Source organism: Martes martes (assembly GCF_963455335.1).
Source record: "Martes martes genome assembly, chromosome: 5".
Lineage (NCBI taxonomy): Eukaryota > Metazoa > Chordata > Mammalia > Carnivora > Mustelidae > Martes > Martes martes.
The window spans coordinates 62341506-62363566 of NC_137892.1; the positions used below are offsets into that span (position 1 = coordinate 62341506).

Here is a 22061-nt window from a genome sequence, read left to right on the forward strand (position 1 = left end):
AATTTGGAAGTGGGATGGAGACCAGCTGTGTTAACTGTGTTAGCCAAAGACACTGTTTTGACAGAGAGGGCTCCCGACTCTGGGTACTTCTTCCGTACTTCATATCTAAAAATGAATTTTAGATGAATGTGGAAGAAATGTTAAGATTTGTTATGACTCTCGCCTCTTTCTCTCTTCCCTCTAGACAATGCAATTTGCCCTTTTAATTCTGAACTTTCGAAACATAAAGAGGACTTCAACTTTAAACTCTCCTGAGACCTTTCCACCTGCCAGGTGCAGTTCCAGGCAAGAGGGATAATACACCTTGGAATAAGATGAGGTCCCTGCCCTCAAGAAACCCAACGTCTGGCCGCCTTGGGGAAAGCCGGGGGATCAAAAAGCCCTCACAACTCGAGTGATAAAAAATGCTGCAGAGGACTACGGAAGAGAGAATCAGAGGCAGAGTCGTTTGCATAAAATGTTGTCTTGAAAAATCTAACACTTCAGTTAAGTTAACCATGTTAAGAATCAAATTTAGTTCTAGAGGGGGAAAAACACTGCCATACAATCTGGGTGTTACAGGATAGTATCTCACCTCCTACGTCCAGTCTGTCCCAGGGTTATGACAAGTGTATCTATTTAACACTTCTTAGAAGTGAAGCCCCCTCCCGTCCTCACTGCCCCTACATTGTTGAAATGGCCTCCATCTTACTCCAGCCCACTCCGGCATATCTTCCGTTGCCGCAGAACAAAACCGTGTCTGACCTACTCTCATCTGGGATTGCCTCCTGCTTTGTTCTGCCTAAGGCCAAAACACCATCCATCCGTTCCTGCATCTATCAGCTGTACTGCACGATCTGGTTACCTTCCCGTCTCCTCTGTTTGGCTTTAAAATGCTTGAGGCTCAGGTGACAAATCTCATTTGTCTCTCTCTCTACCACCTCATACGGCAGCTCACCAAGAGTAGGCCCTTCATAAACTGTGCCAAGAGTTAGCAGACAGGGAAGACTTTTGAAAATGTCCCTTGTTTCATAAATGCTGCAAGTCTGGTCCTGAAGAGGGGAAAAAATGGCACTCTGGAACAGAAAATTAGCTAGGGTTTTAAGAAAATGACAGGGCTTATTTTGATTGTATCCTCGTGATAACAAGTCAAGGCATTTTGATCTGTTACCTAGACGTTTGTCCAAAATTTTAAATTTTGCCTGTTTTCTAAACAGCCATTAGCAAAATAACCACATCATCAAGATTTGAATTCAGAGCATCTTTTAGTTCCTCCTTCACTGATCTATTTACCACCTCAATTAATTACTACACCAGGAGGATCTAAAGACAGCGCTAGTATGACAGAGGACTGTGGAAAACACAGATCACTATAAATTAACTTCCAGTACATTTCTATTTTCATTCCATTCTGTCTTTCATTTTGGCAGTGACTCTGCCTTGGAGCTGACAGTGAGCTCCGAGAAGCATTTTTTCTTCATTTTTGCAGACCTCGGTCTCTAGACTTCTGGATTTAATGTCTGGCTCCCGGGTGCCTCTGTTCACACACAGAAGAGCAGACCAACTTCACCCTCTGGCGGGAGGCTACCAGGCATCCATTCTGCCTGAAGCTGCCACTAGGACTGCTCTTGGGGATTAATGAGGCTACTGGAGGTGTCCCCTGTGGCAATCAAATGAATTCTTAAGATGTACCTGTTAGCTGACAAGAGAGGTGAGATTAGGTGATTTCCACTAACATTTTAACTCTCGGGTACACATTAGCATGGGTTATCATATGATAGTCTTGGTGTTACCAGAGCAGGGGCTGGGAAGAAATTGGACGGGGACTGCATACTTTAAAAATCTTTTTTAAAAAATGAGCTAAAGGTGAGCACAGTATTACAGAAAATTTAGAGGAAGAAATCAGCACAATGTCTTTATCTTTTTATTAAGCTCATTTTCTTCAATGCCCATATTTTACTTTCATAATCAGAAAAACATATCCAAAGATTTTTCATTAATTGTTAAACTCATGTTGCATATCTTATGTAATTATCACCATTATTATTTCCTTCCTTGCACTGCATATATAAATATTTTTATGTAGTTAAGATCAGTTCATGACAAAGTATAATTCCTTTCATAAGGTAACATTGCCAAAGCAGTTTGCTTGTTCCCATACTTAGCTTCTTAACTGGCTGCCTAATAAGTTAGTAAGTGGGTGTACCTTTATTTAGGGAGCCCACCATGGTTGGGCATCTTGGTTATTCCTAACTTTTTATTATAAATAGATCAGTGGTTCACATTTCCACACCTATATAGCTGCTCCCTTCCCCACCCTCACTGAATTTTGGGGCACAGGTAGGTTGCTTTGAGGGATCCTGGAGATGTCCTGCGTCCAAGTTCATGCTTTTCCTAATTTTGTTTTGTCACCCCTTCTCCTCAGCAAGCACACACCCAGCAGAGAAGCAGGGCGGGGTGGGGTGGGAGCAAGGCTCACAGTTGGTGAGCAGATGGGGAATGAAGCCTAGAGAAGGGGACAGGGAGACCCATCTGACTGATGAGAGGAGGCAGAGCCCCTCCAAACCGCCCTACGCACCCCGCTACCTGCACACCCCCTTAAGCACCCCTTCTCTGCAGCCTCGGGTATGGGAGGGTCTGCACCCAGGACTGGTTTCAGGCCAGCCCCCCACTTGCAGGGCCAGGCAGCCACCCTTCCCAAAACGTAAGGGAACCGAGCTCTGAGGCCAGTTGACCCGAAGACCTGACGGTGTTGGTGGGCTGAGGATAGAAAATGTGAGCATGGCCCCTGAATCCGAAACTGGACTTCACCTGTTCCCCCCCCCACACACACACACTTCACCCTGGAGTAGAATGGGGTGACCTTGAGCTAGTTGCCTGACTCTCTGGGCCTCAGTTTCCTCGTCTGAAAAATGGGAATAATCGTGAAAACGAGATAATTTGCGTAAAGCAGCATGGGGCACCGGGTCAGGGCTCCATAAATGCTACCCGAAATTCTTATCTAATGCTGTCGCCAAGGTAGTATTGTCACCCCCGGCAACTGGCGATCGCGGAAACCCAGGCGCGGATCCGTCTAGGTTCCCAGCCAAGAGCTGAGGTGGGGTTTGAACTTCAGGCACCGGGAGCCCTGCGGACCGCGGGGCTGAATACCTCGCGACGCCCGGAAACTCACCTTTTTGGCCCCGGGGACTCGGGCCGGTGCCATAGCGCCGCGACTGTGTGGGAGCCGGGTCCGGGAGAGCACGCCAGCCCTCGAGCCCGCCCCTCGCCCCGGGGGAGGGTTCCCCCTCTCAGCGGAGCGGCCGGCCCCGCCGCCCCAGGCTTTCGGCTGGCCTCGGAGCTGGTGCCCGCGCCCTCGGCCTCGGCCTCCCCGGCCTCGCCATGCTCCGCTCGGGCGCACAGCGGCTGCGGGGTCTCCCACTGCCGAGCCTCCCGCTGCGGGGCTCCCCCGGCCGCCCGCGCTCAGCCTGCAGCCGCCAAGGGTGAGTGGGGGCCCGGCCAGTGCCGAGGCCCGCGGCTGGGCGGCTGCAGGGCGGGAGCGAGGGCCTGAGGCAGTGTGCCGGGTCAGGGGCGCTTTGGCCTTCAAGAAGTGGGCGTTTGGATTTCTTCTAGATTTCTCTGTTTTCTTTTATATGCACCCACATACAAAGTGAAATAGTATTCAAGGGTTCCCGGTGTGAAGCCACTCCTACCCCCATCTTTTCCCCTAGTCAGCTGTTAACAGTGTCCTCTGAATCCCACCCCCCACCCCAATCGTCTGTGTATAAGCAAACAGGGGTGTATATAAATTCCTCTTCTCCTTAATTACACCTTGCTTTTCACAGTGTGTCTTGGAGAAGTTCACGATCCAGCTAGGAAGAAAGTCATGCAAATAAATATATTGAACCACTGAGCAATAATTATAAAATGAGAGAAGAACGTGAGCAGTGAGGAAATTAAGTGAAAACGTTAACATTTTACTCCACCTGTCTCTTCAGCCTGGAACACAGTGGATGGAAGAGGAGATCCAAGGTTTATAGAAGCTAATCTTCATGTTGATTAGGGGTTTTTGTGGAATAAAATGATTGTAAGTGTGTTCTTTAAGTAGACTGAGAAAAATTATTCTCTAGATCCTTTGGAAATTAAAAAAAAAAAAAAGTCACGTTCAATTCTTTAGTTCTTCTGTTAGTTTCAATGGACCAGAATTATATGGAATGGGGCTCACATGCCTCCTCTTCCTTCCCCTAACCAGGTTGCATCAGTCAGGATTTAGATGTCCCAAATGATTAAAGCAGCACTATGCCACCCCCCAGGCACTGTTAAGATATTAGAGAAACCAGGAGAAACACATGAGTCAGAAAAACTATAGCTATGACTGCCTAGGAAAACTACCATTTAAAAAAATTGTCTTCCAGAGAGGAGAACCCACCCTTATCTGCAGAAACAAGATGGAAAGACAGCGCAGAAACTGTGATCATTGGAGGTGGCTGTGTTGGTGTGAGTCTGGCTTATCATCTCGCCAAAGCGGGGATGAAAGATGTGGTCCTCCTGGAAAAATCCGAGCTCACGGCTGGATCTACCTGGCACGCAGTAAGAAAAGCACCTGGAAACCATCCCAGGCACTGAACCGTGCACCAGGGCAATCACTCTTCTTCCCCCTTAGAACTCCCCACTTCGAGCTCTGTAGAGCAAGTTTCCCTTCAGTAGTGTTGGAAGGTGCAATTACAATTTAGTTGGTGTACTTCCAGGGCATGACCAACATTTTTAATGTCTTTTTCTTGGACATGTGGTTTCCGGATTCAACCCTGGCTCCGCCATTTTCTACCCAGCTGACTTGGGACCTGTTATGTAAGCTTCCATTCCTGCTGGGCAGAAAGGGGCCATCAACAGCACCTAGGGTTGTAACGAAGGTTGAGTTAATATGTGTAAAGTTATTAAACACGTGGTAAATGTTTAGCAAATGTTAGCTTTTGTGTGGAAGGATCCTGGCTTCCTGATCTCAAACATAGCAGGAGACCTTTCCCTAAACTCCCCTCAGCTGGGTTTCGTGGTCCTTTTGCTTTTATGTATGCTTTTAATTCCACACTGTGAGTCGGCAGCGTGGCTTCATGAAGTTGAGAACTATGAGGGCTGGGAACATGTGACATTGTTTTCAAAAGTGTTGTCTAAATAGACACACAGCCGAGGCAATCGGAAGTATTTAATGATACACATAATTGTTCCTGTGCTACACAGTAATTGGGCTGAAATGGAAAGTTGCTCAGGTAAAGGAAGTGATTGACACTGCTCTCATACCAGTATGTCATCCCAATGATTTCTGAAGTCAGCTAAGGATGGGAGAGGAAGTTTTGGTGACTGTCAGTACAAATCTCTTTTGGAGAAAGGGTTGAGCAGTGTTAGCCATGGCTGGTCATCCCTTTGTGTCTGTAGTTTTCCTCTGCTGAGACAAGAGGGAACCCTGCTTTTTGGGGACTCTTGAATCTCGGACCCACTCTAGGTTTGGGGGTTGTCAAGTACTGAAAGGGCTGCCTGTCTCGTGCTGAAATTGGGGGAGAGCACAGCCCAGATTTAGGCCCAGTTGGGCCCAGCGTCCCAGTGGTCTCATAGTCAGACCACACCCACTGACTGGATGGAGACTTCTGGAAAAGTCATGCCAAGCCCAGCTCCTCTCCCCTGTCTCCTTTCCCTCCAATCCCCTCATCCTTCAGTCTGAGCAGGAGGTACAGTCACCTGGTCCTCCCTCAGTGTCCTTTCAGAGCCTTTACAGACACACTGGCTCTCGTTTCCTCAGTTGTCCCTCAGCTCACTTCCTCCTACCTGGATAGAGGGGTCTGGGAAGCCACCAACACTCCTGGCTCTACTTCCCTCCCTGAACTAGACTTTCGAGGTGGCTTCATATTGTCACACAGAAGGAAGCCTGCATTTCTCCTGTGGCTCTCCTGTCACTTCTCCTTAGTGGCCATTTGCTCATTCTTTCAACATTAGTCACTGAGAGCCTGTATTGGGTTCAGGCCAGTCCTATTCTAAGAGGTGAGGACACAACAGGGAAAAACGAATGCCTGCATCCCCAGAGCCACATTCTGTGCGGCAGACAGAGAACACACAAGCAATGCTTGAGAGTAATCAGTGCCGTGAAGAAGAGGAAGGTGGGGTAAGGGGATGAAGAACAATGGGACGGAGGAGTCAGGAGGCTACTTTGAGGAGGTGATGCCTCAGCACAGACTGGGAAGAAGTGAGCAAGGGTGTGGTGAGGCTGTCCAGGTAAGGGCATGTAGGCAGGGGGAAATTTAGGCAAATGGAGATATTCTGAGAGAGAGGCTTACACCCTTTTAAGACTTCTGGATGGTTAAGGAGGGCGTGTGTTTCAGTATTTTAATTACAGATTTGATCATTTATATTTGATTGATTTGATGTGGCCTATGTTTTACAATAGATTATTGGACTCCCTGCAGTATTACTTCTGAGACATCCTGTGAACGAAAACTCAAAAAAGCAACATACTCCTAACCTGAGTTTTTTCAGGATAAGTGGGCAAAGTTCTTAAGATGATAGCTTCTTGCTAAATGTTAACCGTGCAGAATAATTTCCCCTTAACCAGAGAGATACCAGAGTGAGTGGGAGAGGCATGCTCCTGCTTTGTGCACAAGGTATTATGCTCTACAGTTTGCAAAAAGAGACCCAGGCAGTGTGAGCTCAACATGGACTCAGGCATCAGGAGCCAGATTATTTGACCCCCTGGGAATAAAGGAAAAAGCAACATGAAGAAGTTCCACATATTCGGAATTCTTAACGCAGAGAAGTATTTGGAGCAGATTTGAGAATGTGGAAGGCTGGGGAGCCAGCTAAAGGGGCAGATTACAAAAATCCAGGCAGTCTCACTGAAACATGACATGTGCTCAAGGTTAAACATATCTGTAAAGTACAGGAGTCAAATACTTATGGAGGAAGGCACGGCTTGCAAAATGAATATTAAAAATGGAGTCACAAATCCCCAAATCCTGAGGCTTCGCTGTATTTTAATAAGACTGCTTTGTCAGCAGGTGCCACGACTACCAATGTAGAACATTTCATGTAGGATGGAGGGAAAGGCGAGAGGCTGGAGGGAGAAGCAGCTTTGGAGCATGGGGACCCCAGGAGAGGAAGTCCCTGGGGATGGTGCCAAAGTGAATATTCTGGAGAACTGAGGACAGAAGATCTAAAGATGCACAGTGGTCCATTCGGGGCGTAGGGAGACAATAGTAGAACTTTCTATTCATTTTCATCTAAAAATGTAACAAAGAAATTAAGCTTTACTGGTCTTTTTAAATAGCCCTCACTTGTGATGCGGGTGACATACTGGGTATGATTCCAAGTTTCACTAAAAGGAAGGTCAGCACCATAAAGGAGGCACCCCTATACTTTGTTTTTCTTTAATCTACCATGACATAATGTAGATCAGGTGCTATAGAGAATCACTGTTGTGATGAATTGAATGGAAACAGGGCTTTAAATAATACAATTTGTGATGAAATGGAGAGGGAATGAACTTAAAAGTGTTGTACCACATCTCATACAATAATTTAAAGGGTTGTGAAACAGAATTTTTCTTTTTTTTTTTAAGATTTTATTTATTTATTTGACAGAGAGTAGAGAGATCACAAGTAGGCAGAGAGGCAGGCAGGGGTGGGATGGGGGAAGCAGGCTCCCTGCTGAGCAGAGAGCCCGATGTGGGGCTCGATCCCAGGACCTTGGGATTATGACCTGAGCTGAAGGCAGAGGCTTTAACCCACTGAGCCATCCGGTGCCCCCCAAATTTTTCTTTTACAAAAAGACAAGTGTCCTAAATCTAGTGACCTTTGTAGTGATGAAAATGGCTGCCAGTCATTTCCACGTAGCAGATACACATTAAAAAAAAAAAAAAAAGAATGCAAGCTGTCCTTTCAAAGTAAAGATGATATTATAAGTGAGAAATAACTGCTTTCTGCAAAATAGTCCTTTTGGGAAGAGAGCATTTTGAAAAGGGATGTTTTGAAATGTTGGCATCATTGTTAGATTTTTCTGGCCAAAATGATATGTATCTAGAAAAACTCTCATATATATACAAGAGATAAATTTTTCAACACATCTAAGATTTTTCCAAATGATGAGTTACAGTGGGACTTGTACCCATATATTTAAAATATAAAAATGCTGTGACTTCCAATTAGCTCATAAAACAACTGCTGGACAAGAGTACATGAAAGGTGACTAGTCAGTCAAGTTTCAACAGAAACGTTTGTGTAGGTGATGATGGGGGGGAGGAGGTGGGGTCATGATGCACAGAGTACAGCCAAGAAAGTGCCCTTTTCCCGCTCAGACCTTTGTATCATTCATAGCTGGCTTACCCAGCTAGCATAGCCATTCAGACCAGTCTCAAAATAAAAGAAACCTGGGATTAAGTCTTCAAGTTGCTGCTTTACCAAGGCTAACCCTATATATATTTCAGTAATAAAGTACATTACTCACATAGCTTTGGTAAAATTTTAATAAATCAGTTGACTATTCAAGCTATTCTATATAATAAACTTTACATCATTCTATATAATATATAAAATATATAATTATATATCTATATTATATATTTAATTTCAATTATATTTAATTATATATTAAAATAACAAGTTGTTTTATAATACTGTATAATAAACTTCAAAAGCACAAAAGCTTTTTTACATAAGTAAATTTAAAAAATTTGTAAGCTTTTCTACACAATAAACAAAATAAAATTATTTAAAATATTTAATTCATTTCATGTTGTTTTTGTATGTTTTATGATCTCTGTTACAAATAGTAATACAGGGTGCCTGGGTGGCTCAGTCATTAAGCATCTGTCTTCGGCTCAGGTGATGATCTCAGGGTCTGAGGATTGAGCCTGGCATCAGGCTCCCTGCTCAGTAGGGAGTCTGCTTCTCCTGCTCCCCCTGCTTGTATGTTCTTTCTCTCTGTCAAAAACAAACAAACAAAAAAAACTTAAAAAAAAACCCAAATAATAATACATATTCATATGTCATGTGAGAACAAAGAAATCCACATATTTTAGTGGGTGTGTTTAAATTTTTTTATCAGATGTGAGTGTCTGGACCGCCTGGCTTATGTAATGGCTAGAGGTCAGTCACTGGGCTTTTTTTAGATTGTAGAGGCTCGTGAAAGAGAGGGCAAGCTTATTAGAGAAAGATCATCACTAGCTTTAGTGATAATTGATGATTTCTCAAATACCATCATTCCTTTCCTACTCATTCATTGTTAGCCTACTGTAAGGAAGAGCTTTTTCTTCTCCCTGTCTGAGTATTTATTTATTTGTTTAATCAACAAGGACTCATAATTCTAATTTCATTCAAAGACTTATAGTTCTTAATGATTTTTAATAATTTTGTTTCCTCAAATCAAAGGTAGGCCCTTTCCTGTCCTCCCTATAGACTTGTGACCATTCTAGCATCTTCTCTCTTTTTTTTTTAAGATTTATTTAATTGTTTTAGAGGTTGGAGAGGGTCAGAGTGAGTGAGATTGAAAGAGAGAGAGAGAGAGAGAGAAAGAAGATACCACACTGAGTGTGGAGCCTGACTTGGGGCTCAATCCCATGATCCTGAGATCCTGACCCGAGTGGAAATCAAGAGTTGGAGACTTAACAAGAGTTGGAGGCTTTTCTCTTGGTTCTTATGTCTTTCTTGAAATGCTTTGGCACTTAATCATATGCTCTTGATTTCATTGTTTCATATATGAAAGTTTCACGACTTCAGTCAAGCTACAAAATCTTGAAGGATAAGAAGGATAAGAACAATGTGTTCAGGGTGCCTGGGTGGCACAGTCAGTTAAGCGTCTGACTTCAGCTCAGGTCATGATCTCAGGGTCCTGGGATCCACTCCTGCATGGCTCCCGGCTCAGCAGGGAGCGGCTTCTCGCTCTCCCTAAGCCCCTCCCCAACCTGTGCTTTCTTTCTCTCAAATAAATGAATTTTAAAAAAACACAATGTTTTCCCCTTCAAAATTCCTATTTACTATATTCTTTCTGAAGCCCAGAATAGAAACACAGTGTTCCCTAAACAGAGTTCATTGGGCTAAATGTCTTAAAAAACAATTATACAAAAACGAACCCATGTGACTTTTTCAGATAAAAGATTATTAATTCATAAATTAAACAAGATGGGATCAGGAGGGAGACAAACCATAAGAGACTCTTAATCTCACAAAACAAACTGAGGGTTGCAGGGGGAGGGGGGTAGGGAGAGGATGGTGGGGTTATGGACATTGGGAAGGGTATGTGCTATGGTGAGTGCTGTGAAGTATGTAAACCTGGCGATTCACAGACCTGTACGCCTGGGGCTAATAATACATTATATGTTTATAAAAAAATTAAAAAATTTTTTAAAAAGATTATTAATTCGTAATTCTATTAAAATAGCTTTCTGGGGAAGGGAAGAGGATTGATACAATGTAGATGGACAATTTTCTGGTAGTCTGATTTATTCCAAGCTCAGAGGCTCTTGAGTAAATGGTGAATGGAGCCCTACACCAGGGCTTGTGAATATCATTTTTTTTTTCTAACTGACAGGAGATATATGGAAGACATGCCTAGCAGAACCTGAAGGCTAGGGATTCTCCATTATTGATCTAGAAAAGCTCATATGCACACTGATACTAAGGAGAGTGGGTTATTTGAAAGTGAAAGAGCCTGACCCACACTTCCCTCTAAGCCCTGTCACGATTTTTCTAAAAAAAACAAAACAAAACAAAACAAAACAAAAAAAAGCTGTGCAGGTGTCCAAATGCTTGAACAAGTACCTGACAGAAGCCCTAGGGTTCTGACCCATAAAGGATGACACTGAGGAACTTCAAATGGAGTGCTTTTGAGTTCGGGAGAACCAAATATTTACCACTATCATAGAAGAACCTTATAAATCCTCCCAAACAGATTTTATTTGGAACAGATTGTGTTCTGAAGAGCTTTCCAGGATAAATTAACTACAAAATGGGGCTCTATGTTCCAAGATTCATTGTTTATGTACCACAAAAAGGAAAAAGAAAGCAAAAAACAAATCGGGGCCCCAGATACACTTAATTTAGAGAAGCTGCTTCATAGAATTGCTTAGAATTCTTTTTTTGGATACTACGTTGCATCTGCCAGAGTTAATAAAAGGGGTTTATGGCATGCTACTATTTAGATATTTTTTTGTGAGAGTAATTCATAAGTGTTTATTCAGCAAATATTTGTGGGGTACAATCTATGTGTTCATCAGACGGGTTAAGCTTCAACAAAAGTCTGTTCACCAATTAGCCAGGCTCTCATTCTCAGGAATTTTCCAATTCTTGAATTTTGGAAATTTCAGGAAAGAGAACAGGAGGGCTGTTCCATTTAAGAGAATGGTGGGAATTGGGTCAAGGAAAATTTTGCTGGTCCATGCTCCTCCTCCTTATGGGAACACAGGATTTATTGGTTTGGGTCCAAACTGTATGCCACCCCTACCCTCATATTCTTCCTAACAGCATACATCCCTAAACTTCTCATCTAAATCATCCCCTTTATGAACCTATGAACACTCTTTCCTTAGTAACTTTTAGGGACTTACCGTATATGTTCATTGCCTATGTTCATTGCCTTCCCATTACCTACATGGTTCAAATTGCTTCTCATGACTGTGCCCATGAGTCTTATGCCCAGCTCTGCTCAAGCTGGAACTGATGTGTTCTCATCCCAAAAGAATGGCTGGCACCTCCTGGTTTCTTGCCAGTAATAAAGTCCTACTTAACAGATAAACTACTTAAACTTAGAGAATGTTGTTGGCAAGGATGTGGATGAAAAAGAACCCTTGTGCACTGTTGGAGGGAGTGTAAATTGGTGCAGCCACAATAGAAAACAGCATTATTTGCAATAGCCACGTTGTGGAAGCAACCCAGATAAAAGGATAAAGAAGAGTGGTATGTTTATACAGCGGAATATTAAGCAGCCATAAAAAGGGATGAGATCTTGCTATTTCTGTCAACATGAATGGACCTGGAGGGTATTATACTAAGTAAAGTAAGTCAGATGGAGAAAGACAGATAACATATGGTTTCATTTATATGTAAAATCTAGAAAAAAAAACACAAATGAATAAACAAAAAGAAGAAACAGATTCATAAATACACAAAACAAATTGATGGTTTTCAGAAAGGAGGGGAGTGGGGGGTGGGGGGATAGGCAAAAGGGGTAAAAAGAGAGTGAGAGATAGAAGCTTTGAGATTATGGAATAAGAGATGGGGGTAAAAGGTACCGCATAGGGAATATAGTCAATGGTATTGTAATAGGGTTGTATGGTGAGAGATGGGAGCTACACTTGTGATGAACATAGCATAGTGTCGAGTTGTTGAGTCCCTATGTTGTACACCTGAAACTGGTGTAACACTGTATGTCAACTCTACTCGAATAAGAACACATTTTAGAGAATGTTATTATTATTATTATTTTTTATTTAGCATTTTCTTTCCTTTCTGCTTTCAAGGCAGGTTTAACAACTTACTTTCATCCTGGAATAAACTTGAAGAAGATACATTATGCTAGCATCAAACTTTATGAGAAATTGGAAGAAGAAACTGGACAGGTAAATGCATGTCACTTGAAATTGTCCTTTAGGTCAATTTCTCAGAAATATGTAGGATTTCTGAAGAAGTTGGACATACCATCATTAAAGCTGTGTGTAGTGACATTAATGGCATGTGAAATGTTTCACATGGTAGAGAAATCTGATGGGTGTTTCAGGTAAGAATCCCAAGTGTGCTTTACTATCCATTTAATTTCCTGAAGTACATTTCCCATATAGTTAACCACTCTTCTTGATTTTTTTTAAATGAGGAAAGGATACAAAGAAGCTTTCAAAAATATCTTTAGTCAGTTACTATATCTAGAAACTAAGAAATCGGAGCGTTTCAGCAACTGGATTACAAAGGAGCCGAAGGCAGTGCATGCCAGATTGTCACACAGTTTTGAAAAGTACTTCACTAAAAGCCCTTCACTTTTATTTTTATCTCTTCTCATACTTATTAGTGCTCTTAAAATAAAGTGGCAGGCAAAAACTATCTGTAGGCTAAGATAGGAATTTACTTAAATTTTTCATGTTATTTTCCTTGCCTGAAACTATCAAATGTCTCCCCACAGTTTGTAGGCCAAAGGCCAAAGGAGGAGAATCTTTATCAGCTGAGCCCTGCCTGCTTTCCAGCATTTTCTTTTGCCACTCTTTGCTATGTTCATATGCTTCAGCTATTCTTAATTACATATATTTTTGAAATATGCTGGGTTCGCAGCCTGAAACAACATCTTCTCGGACCCCATCTCAGTATTCACCCTCCACCCTTCCCCAAGGTCATCCCCCTTGAGAAGCTGTCCTTGACTTTCCCCATCCACCAGTCAGGCCAGCTGAGGCAACATCTCTTGGTTCTAACAGTATATAACATTCTTTTATTTTTTTTTAAGATTTTATTTATTTATTTGACAGAAAGAGAGTGAGCTCACAAGCAGGGGGAGCTGCAGGGAGAGGGAGAGGGAGAAGCAGGCTCTCAGCTGAGCAGAGAGTCCCATGTGGGGCTCTATTCCAGGACCCTGGGATCATGACCTGAGCCAAAGGCAGATGCTTAACTGACTGAGCCTTCCAGGCACCCTAACATGTAGCATTTTTATAACACAAATCACAAATCTCTCTCTCTCTCTCTCTCTCTCTCTGTTGTGGTAGTTGCTTTAGTGTTTTGTCTTCCTAGGGACTATGAGAAACTTGAGGGCAAGGAATCCATCTTTGATCTCTGTAACCTAACGCCCAGCTGAGTGCTTGGCCAACTGAAGGACTTCAGTGAATGTCAAATAAATATGTGTTTCCATTCACGCTTCAGCTCATCACTGCAACATTCTGATTCTTTATATTCCTTTTGTATTTAAATTTAATTTTATTTCTTTTCAGTGTTCCAAAATTCATTGTTTATACACCACACCCAGTGCTCAATGCAATACGTGCCCTTCTTAATACCCACCACCAGCTCACCTAACCCTACACCCCAGTCCCCTCCAAAACCCTCAGTTTGTTTCTCAGAGTCCACAGTCTCTCATGGTTTGTCTCCCCCTCCGATTTCCCCCATCTCACTTCTCCTCTCCACCTCCCAATGTTTTCCATGTTATTCCTTATGTTCCACAAGTAAGTGAAACCATATGATAATTGACTCTCTCTGCTTGACTTATTTTACTCAGCATAATCTTTCCTCAAATCCTTTGTCTTTCTCGTTTTCACAGGGTTTTCTTCTCCTCTTCCATGAACACTATTCCATGTTACTGTAATTATGCTTTCAGCTGTCTGCCTTTCACCTGCAGACTGTAAGCGCCGTAACTGCAGGCTCTTTGCTTCCTGTTCACAGAAGCATCTCTGGGGCTTACCATAGGGTCAGACGCAGAAGAGCCAGTGAGTAAGTAGTTGCTGCGTGAATGTCTTTTTGGAAGACACAAAGATTTTATATAGTTATCTCTTGCACCGTAGGGTAAATCTCTTTTTTGTACACTCGCATTTTTATTGTGCTGCAGAGGAACCATGTTTGAATGCCAAATAATGATTTACTTACATGTTTCTATTGCCATGATTGTCACAGGTGGTGGGATTCCATCAGCCGGGTAGTATCAGAATTGCCACAACTCCCGTAAGGGTTGATGAATTTAAATATCAGATGACTCGGACTGGCTGGCATGCAACAGAACAGTATATTATTGGGCCTGAAAAAATTCAAGAGATGTTCCCTTTACTCAACATGAATAAGGTATTTATTTTCACCGTTTGTTGACTTTTATTAGGGTTAGAAAAATTTACTTTGAGAAGTTTATCAAAGGTAGAAAAGCTTTGCACACACATTTGGAATGGCAAAATCAGATGATAAACGCTGGAATCTGGGTATGTAACAAGGTGAGCTATTATGTATGCTAAATGAAATGTAAAAACATAATGAAAAAATTTATTAGTTTTCCACCTGTGACAACTGAGGAGGCATTTTTATTACCTTTCTATTACTGTGTCCCCCAGATCTCAGGGTTTCCATACATAAACTTCTGTTTGAGAACCACAAAGAAAATAATTATCTGGTATGATAAATATGCATATAGACAGGCTGTCTTATTAAAACTTCTTACAAAATCAAATTTAGAAGTGCCACCCTATGTTCCTCCACAAATATCACCGAGGTCTTAACTGTACTCCCAACAAGCTCTATGTCAGGTATTGATCTAGTTTTAACCAAACTTGGCTGAGAAAATCCACTTGGGAATTTAGTGGCTTTTTTTTTTTTTTTTTTTTTTTTTGCTAGGCAATAATCCCATTTGGATAATAAGCATGACTAACACTATACAGCACTACAGCATAGATTTACGTACCAGCTACTATGCTAGGCCCTTTATATGCATAATTTTACTTAATTTTCACAATAATATTATACAATATATATTATTACTGCATAGGAAATTGCAGTTTAGATCATTTACGTAATGGACTCAGGCTCATCCGGCTAGAAAGAGCAGAGACCTGAAAGCCAGGTTCTCAGACTCCATTGTGCACACTATTCAAGTTCACCACCAGGTGGGGCTGGTGAGAGAAGCAGGGGAGTATGGTTCTCCTTAGTGACTATAGCAGGACCTGAACTGAACTGGGGTGGTACCTTGTATCATTGATCTGGGTGCTGGGGTTGTTTGCTCTTGGGAGTCTATAGACATTTAGATGTATAGGCATTCTCTTGTCCGTAGTTTTATGTGATGACAGTGTGGTGACAGACTGAGTTGCACTGTCTGCATTGAAATTTCATCACTGTAAGGTTATGCATATTATCTGTTTATATGTCACTGTTGGAATGCTTTGCTGGAAGTCCCCACCATCACAGAGTTTTCTCAAAGGTATTAGGCAATGGAAATATGTGGGAAGAGTATTCTCTGCATCTGGGGGCAGGGTGCCAAATCAAATAGATAACGGGATTACTGCAATGAGACATATCCATTATGAAATACCAACATGACATTTGGAAGTCTACAGTAATACGAATTCCATTAAAATCAAAATAAGTCTCTTGGACTAAAACTGTAAAAAGAGATTGGATTAGTAATCAAAAGCTGCCCACAAAGAAAAGACTGGGTCCAGATGGCTTCACAGGTAAATTCTACTAGACATTTAAAGAAGAATTAATACTAATCCTTCATAAACTTTTCCAAAAATAGAAGAGAACACTTCCCAACTCATTCTAAGAGGCCAGTATTGCCCTGATACCAAAACCAGACAAAGATATCACAAGAAAAGAAAGACAGGTGAATATTGTTGAATATTGGCGCAAAAACCCTTAACTAGCAAACCAAATTTAGCAATATATAAAAAGGATAATGCAGTATGACCAGGTGGAATTTGTGCCAGGGATGCAGGGTTGATTTAACTTCTGGAAATCTGAGACACATGGGTGGCTCAGTGGGTGAAGCATCTGGCTTCCGCTCAGGTCATGATCCCAGGGTCCTGGGATCAAGTCCCACATCGGGCTCCATGCTCAGCAGAGAGTCTGCTTCTCTCTCTGTCTGACACTCCCCCAGCTTGTGCTCTCTCTGTCTCTCTCTCTCTCTGATAAATAAATAAAATCTTTAAAAGGTAACACTTGAAAATCAATCAATGTAATGTGTCACATTAATAGAATAAAGTACAAAAACACATGATCATTTCAATAGATGCAGAAGAAGGTTGACAAAAGCTCTTTGATCGTATTGGGTGCTTAGTAGATTTCTACTGAATGAATGAGACCTAAATATAATACTGCACGGTGTTCCCTCTATCAACTTGGTTCATCAGACTGTCATTCTTCTTTGTTTCCCCATGGTACCTAGCCTGATGGCCTACCGCAACATAGATATCCAAGCATTAGTTGTTGAATGACTAAGTCAAGTATACATTTTCCTGACACCTATATGCATTTAACATGTGAAGTTGTTAATAGTATTGAACAATGAAATATAAATAATTGACCAATTAGTATCAGATTGATTGTAAATATCAGAAACTAAAATGGTAATGCTTAAACACGACAGAAGTTTCTCTTTCATTTAGGCAGTCCAGGATATGAACAGTGGCTATTTTCTATGAAGATTTCAGGAGCCCAGTTGTCTTCTAGATCATTGCTCTGTCATTCCTAGGGTGTGTGTCTTCTGTTCTTATTCCAAAATGGCAGCAGCTAGAGCTCTAGCCATCACGTTCTGTATTCCAGACAATAGGAAGGAGGAGGGACAAAGAAAGGACAAAGGGCATATGATAGTGTTTTTGTTTTTTGTTTATTTGTTTGTTTAAGTAGGCTTCATGCCCAGTGTGGAGTCCAACTCTTGGCTTGAACTCAAGACCCTGACTGAGATCAACACCTCAGTTGAGATCAAGAGTCAGACAATTAACTGACTGAGCCACCTAGGTGCCCCATGCCAGTGTTTTCTAAAAAATGATTCATGAAAGCTGCCACATGATGCTTTTTCATTTGTATTTCACTGACCAAAACTTAGTAATACTTCTAGCTACCAGCTGGAACTAGTAACTGCCAACTATTGGAAATTGTTCTCGGTGGCTGTGTGTCTAAATAAACATTCAGTTTCCATTACTGTGGGGGGCAGGGGAGAGAATGGATGTTGGAGACAGTTGCAAGCCTCTCTCAAACAGCATATCTACTTAACACTCAGTGTGAGTCCTGCCCCTGAGAGCTTTGATAAAGGAAAAGGAAGGACAGACTGATCAATCTGATGCCATGATGCCCTTTTAAAGTCCAGTTTTACTAAACATTTCCTGGCAGGATACAGATACACTGAATAATAGGTAAGTTTTTGTTTCAGTATTGACTCTTTTATGATTAATTTAGGTTTTAGCTGGACTGTATAATCCTGGAGATGGTCACATTGATCCTTACTCTCTAACTATGGCCCTAGCTGCTGGGGCTAGGAAATATGGTGCCCTTCTAAAATATCCCGCCCCGGTGACTTCTCTGAAACCCAGGTCTGATGGAACGTGGGATGTTGAAACGCCACAGGGATCTATGAGAGCAAATAGAGTTGTGAATGCTGCAGGTAAGCATCATATATAATATATATATATATATTTTAAATTAATGGGTTCTTTCAAGTGGCCAGACATGTGGCCATAGAGTAAAGTTTTACACTATGCACATTGTTGGGTGATACTGTAATGTTCCTGAGATGGACATTTTGTCGGTTTCTAAGCTACAAAGCCTTCCCTCCATCACTTTGCTTTTGGCGTGTGATGCCACTCTGCCCTTGGTTACGCATGGAAAGTTGGTGTTCTTGTCCATCCTGTTTTCTTCTACTGCAGATCATGTTTTGTTAATTATGCTGCTTTTTCTCTTCTGTGTTCACTCTTTGTTTATAGTAATAATCAAAGTCTAGTGTGCAAATTTGTGAACATCCTTTTTGTTCTCAGTTTGCTTTGGGGGGCAGAGTTAATCATTTGTGTTCTCTCTCACCCATTTCTGATTGGTTGACTCCAGTCAAAAAATGTTTAACCCTGGGGTGCCTGGGTGGCTCAGTCGGTTAAGCAGCTGCCTTTGGTTCAGGTCATGATCTCAGGGTCCTGGGATCAAGCCCTGCATCAGGCTCCCTGCTCAGTGGGGAGTCTGCTTTTCTCTCTGCCCCTTATCCCACTCATGCTCTCTCTCGTGCATGTGTGCTCTCTCTCTCAAATAAATAAATAAATAAATAAGTCTTTAAAAAATGTTTAACCTTTTTCCTTTCAGAACATTATTAAATATATTCCTCATATATATATACATATACATATGTATATATGTGTATACATATTTATTTATTTATTTATTTATTTATTTATTTATTTTGCTGTGTTACAACTTAGACTCAGAGTAGTGCAGTCAAAAGGGATATTTGAGATAACAAGTCACTCATTTTCCATTGTGGAGACCAAGGTCCAGAAAGGTCATGTTACTTGGCAAAGCGACATAGTTAATGTTGAAGCCAGGACTTGGACCTGGGTTTTTGACTCCTGAGTTAATACACTTTCTAACAGGTCATTTACCTGTGATGTCGTTTCCAACTGTCACACATACAAAAGTGAGTCCTTGTGCAAATGAAAATGCTTATGCAGTCTAAACTGGACTAATAATTTGTATTTACCTGTGGTTCAGAGTGGTTAATTTAAAACCCCAAGCAAGCAGGAGGCAACAACTGATTTTCTTGTGGTCTGCTCTTTGAGTCATTGCTTAAATTATAAAACGAAAACAATCATTATTTATCAAGTGAAATGATATGTCCATGAAGACAGGTCAGAAACATGGACCTTTAAGTTCTTTCCTCTAAATTAGTAATTTTCGATTGATGTTATTTTTTTTAACAAAACATTTAGTGGTTCCAGAAAAGTCATGTCTTCAATATTTAAGAGTTTAAAATAGTATTTCTGAATTATTCTAATCCATGCCCCCCATTTGAAAAGCATAAAAATCTCAGGCTTTCTTCAATATCATTTGAAATTCAAAATAATGTGAAAGGACTTGACTAAAAAATAACAGCAAAGGCATAAAACATTGCTTTGTTTTTGAGCCTCACCCCTCACCCCCCAATCCCTATCTGAGACCCCCCACCATTACCTTCCTTAGGGACCACTGATCTAAATTCTGTTAGAAGATCTAAGATAATGAAATCATTCATCTTTTTTTTCCCATTTAGTAAGGACTCTTTCTAATCTTGCAACTTTATGGTCTCACAGATTTAGTCCCTAAAAACACTGGACCGTTTCTAGAGTGATAGAAAACTAAGGAAACTAAACAAACACACTCTGACCTCCATACCCACACCCGGGCAGACATCACAAATTAATCACTGTGCTCATTTCAGATGCGCTTGGGCATGTGCCCCCATTTCTGTCACCATAGTGCGTCAGGCAACCACTCCCAACTGATACTTTGAGAGATCATGTAGAAGAACTTATTTAATACATTTATTTATCATTTTCTGAAAATGGTAAGCTTAGATTTACATAATTCATTACTGCTATAATAAATTTTTTCTTTACTGTGAGGAATAAGGAATCACTGAAGGTAAAGATAGAATAATTCTCAAGGAGATCTCACCTAAACAGTGAGTGTCCAGATGAAGTTTTCCATGCAGCTATGAAATCTGGTGGTGTGATTGGGGGAGGGGAGGGCAATGGCAGGAGAAAAATTAGGTTGATGGTGTAGCCCTGTGTTTACCACTACACGAAACCGAATAACTGGGATTGTTCTCCAGAATGTCCTTCTTTGTCTTTTGCTCCTGAAACTTTTTATCCAGCCACATCTATGTCCTTCCCCATCCTCGGTTCTTGATAATCCAGGCAGCTCCTTCTTAAAATAAATAAATAAATAAATAAATAAAATTTATTTATTTGAGAGACAGAGACTGAGTGACAGAGTACAAGCTGGAGGAGGTGCATAGGGAGAGGGGGAAGCAGGCTCCCCACTGAGCAGAGAGTCCAATGTGGGACTCAATCCCAGGACCCTGGGACCATGACCTGAGCCAAAGGTAGAGGCTTAACCCACTGAGCCACCCAGGCACTCTATAGACAGCTCCTTCTTGAAAACTGTGTGAAGAACCATGCTGTCTCCATTTTCAATTCTTTATCTCATTCAGATCATATCTCTGGCCCATAATCTTGTCTTATCGTTTCTTCCTCCATCTCTTCTCTTCCACTGGGTAGAAGTTCCTGGAGGAAATCTAACTGATTGTGTATTTGTCACCCTTGGAAGGTATAGAAAGGTGTGTATTTAATTATTTGTAGGTCTGTTTTCAAAAAAAGTTTATTTAAAGTATAAAAGCTCCCCAAAAGGTAAGCCTCAGTAACTGAGGGCAGAAATTTGGGCATGCCTGCTTCTAGAATTGAAGCTAATGGAGATCAATTTTATGAATAAAACAACCATCCACGGAAGGCATTGTGCTAACGTGATTTGAGAATGCGTGGCTGATGGAATGTACCCCAGAGTTACTCAGTGAGACCAGGATGTTTCACAAACTCAGGCAAGGCCTTCAGGCCAGCTCTGAAATCTAATGAGAGTAACCAGGATATAGACTTGGAAATGTGACCCCAATGAAAAGATATAAATACCACTATTATCTACTCAATTGAACCATAATCTGCTAGGAGGTTCTTTATATGGAGTTATAACAGAAGGCAGCTGAATCTTCAGGATATTCATGAAAAGGGAAGTCTAAAAGTTAAAAAATGGGTCTGTTTGCTGAGGTGTCTCCGGGACAGTCTAGGGCAGTGGGGTTCTCTGACCCAGAAACACATGTATTCCCAACCCTGTGACTGGGCAGATTACTCCTTTGTAAAATGGAGATAATAGTGCCCATCTCAAAAAGTTGTTATGATCAGTAAATGAACTAATAACGTAGAGCACACAGAACAGAATCAATACCACATAGTAAGCAATAAAAAATTAAGTGTAATAATTATGATTCTAGGTATTTCTTTGAAAGCCTTATCCGTGCCACCTCCCTCCCAACCCGCCCCCCCATCCCGGGGAGACTAGCATCAGTTTACTATGACCTCTAGGTACAGGCTTTCCAGATGACCCACCTCCTTTCACTTGCTCTGTGGTCATACAGCACCCATTATGCCGGTACATTTGGTTCTCAAGATAACAGGTGTAAGAATTGCCAGCGGCCATTTCCCAGACTTGAGAAGAAATCTAACTGAAGTGGTCTGAGTGGGGATTCAGAGCTGTATTTTAAATAAATGCTCCAGGTGCTGTGGGGTCTGCTTCAGATGGTCAAACAAACAAACAAACAAACAAACAACAACGACACTTTAGAGAAACACTACTACGTAGATGTTCCTACAGGAAAGAGAATGTAATAACATTATTCTTGAGCAAGCAGAGCTGAAAACCAGTTTCAGACACTGCTAGCATCTCGGGATGAAGTAGACTACCCTGTCTTTGCTACCTGAAGCTTTTAATATTTGCTTCATTCTACCCGCCTAATGTGTAGCTCAGGGGCATGAACAGAAACAATTTGTTATGATGTAAGCCTTTTCTCTGTGTGGTGAAGAATGTTTCTCTTGACTTCATTTCTAATTAACTCAT

The 22061-nt window shown here is 41.5% G+C and overlaps 1 protein-coding gene across 1 annotated transcript in view; it reads left to right on the plus strand.

Moving 5' to 3' along the window:
* Nucleotides 1-3188: 3188 nt before the first annotated feature.
* Nucleotides 3189-22061, plus strand: part of DMGDH (dimethylglycine dehydrogenase) — a 64773-nt gene continuing 45900 nt past the window's right edge. Inside the window, exons 1-5 of the mRNA XM_080803559.1 lie at nt 3189-3461; nt 4374-4548; nt 12452-12550; nt 14574-14738; nt 17835-18039. Of these exons, the coding sequence (XP_080659685.1) occupies nt 3361-3461; nt 4374-4548; nt 12452-12550; nt 14574-14738; nt 17835-18039 (745 nt within the window). The 5' untranslated portion in view covers nt 3189-3360. The remainder of the gene's footprint in view (nt 3462-4373; nt 4549-12451; nt 12551-14573; nt 14739-17834; nt 18040-22061) is intronic.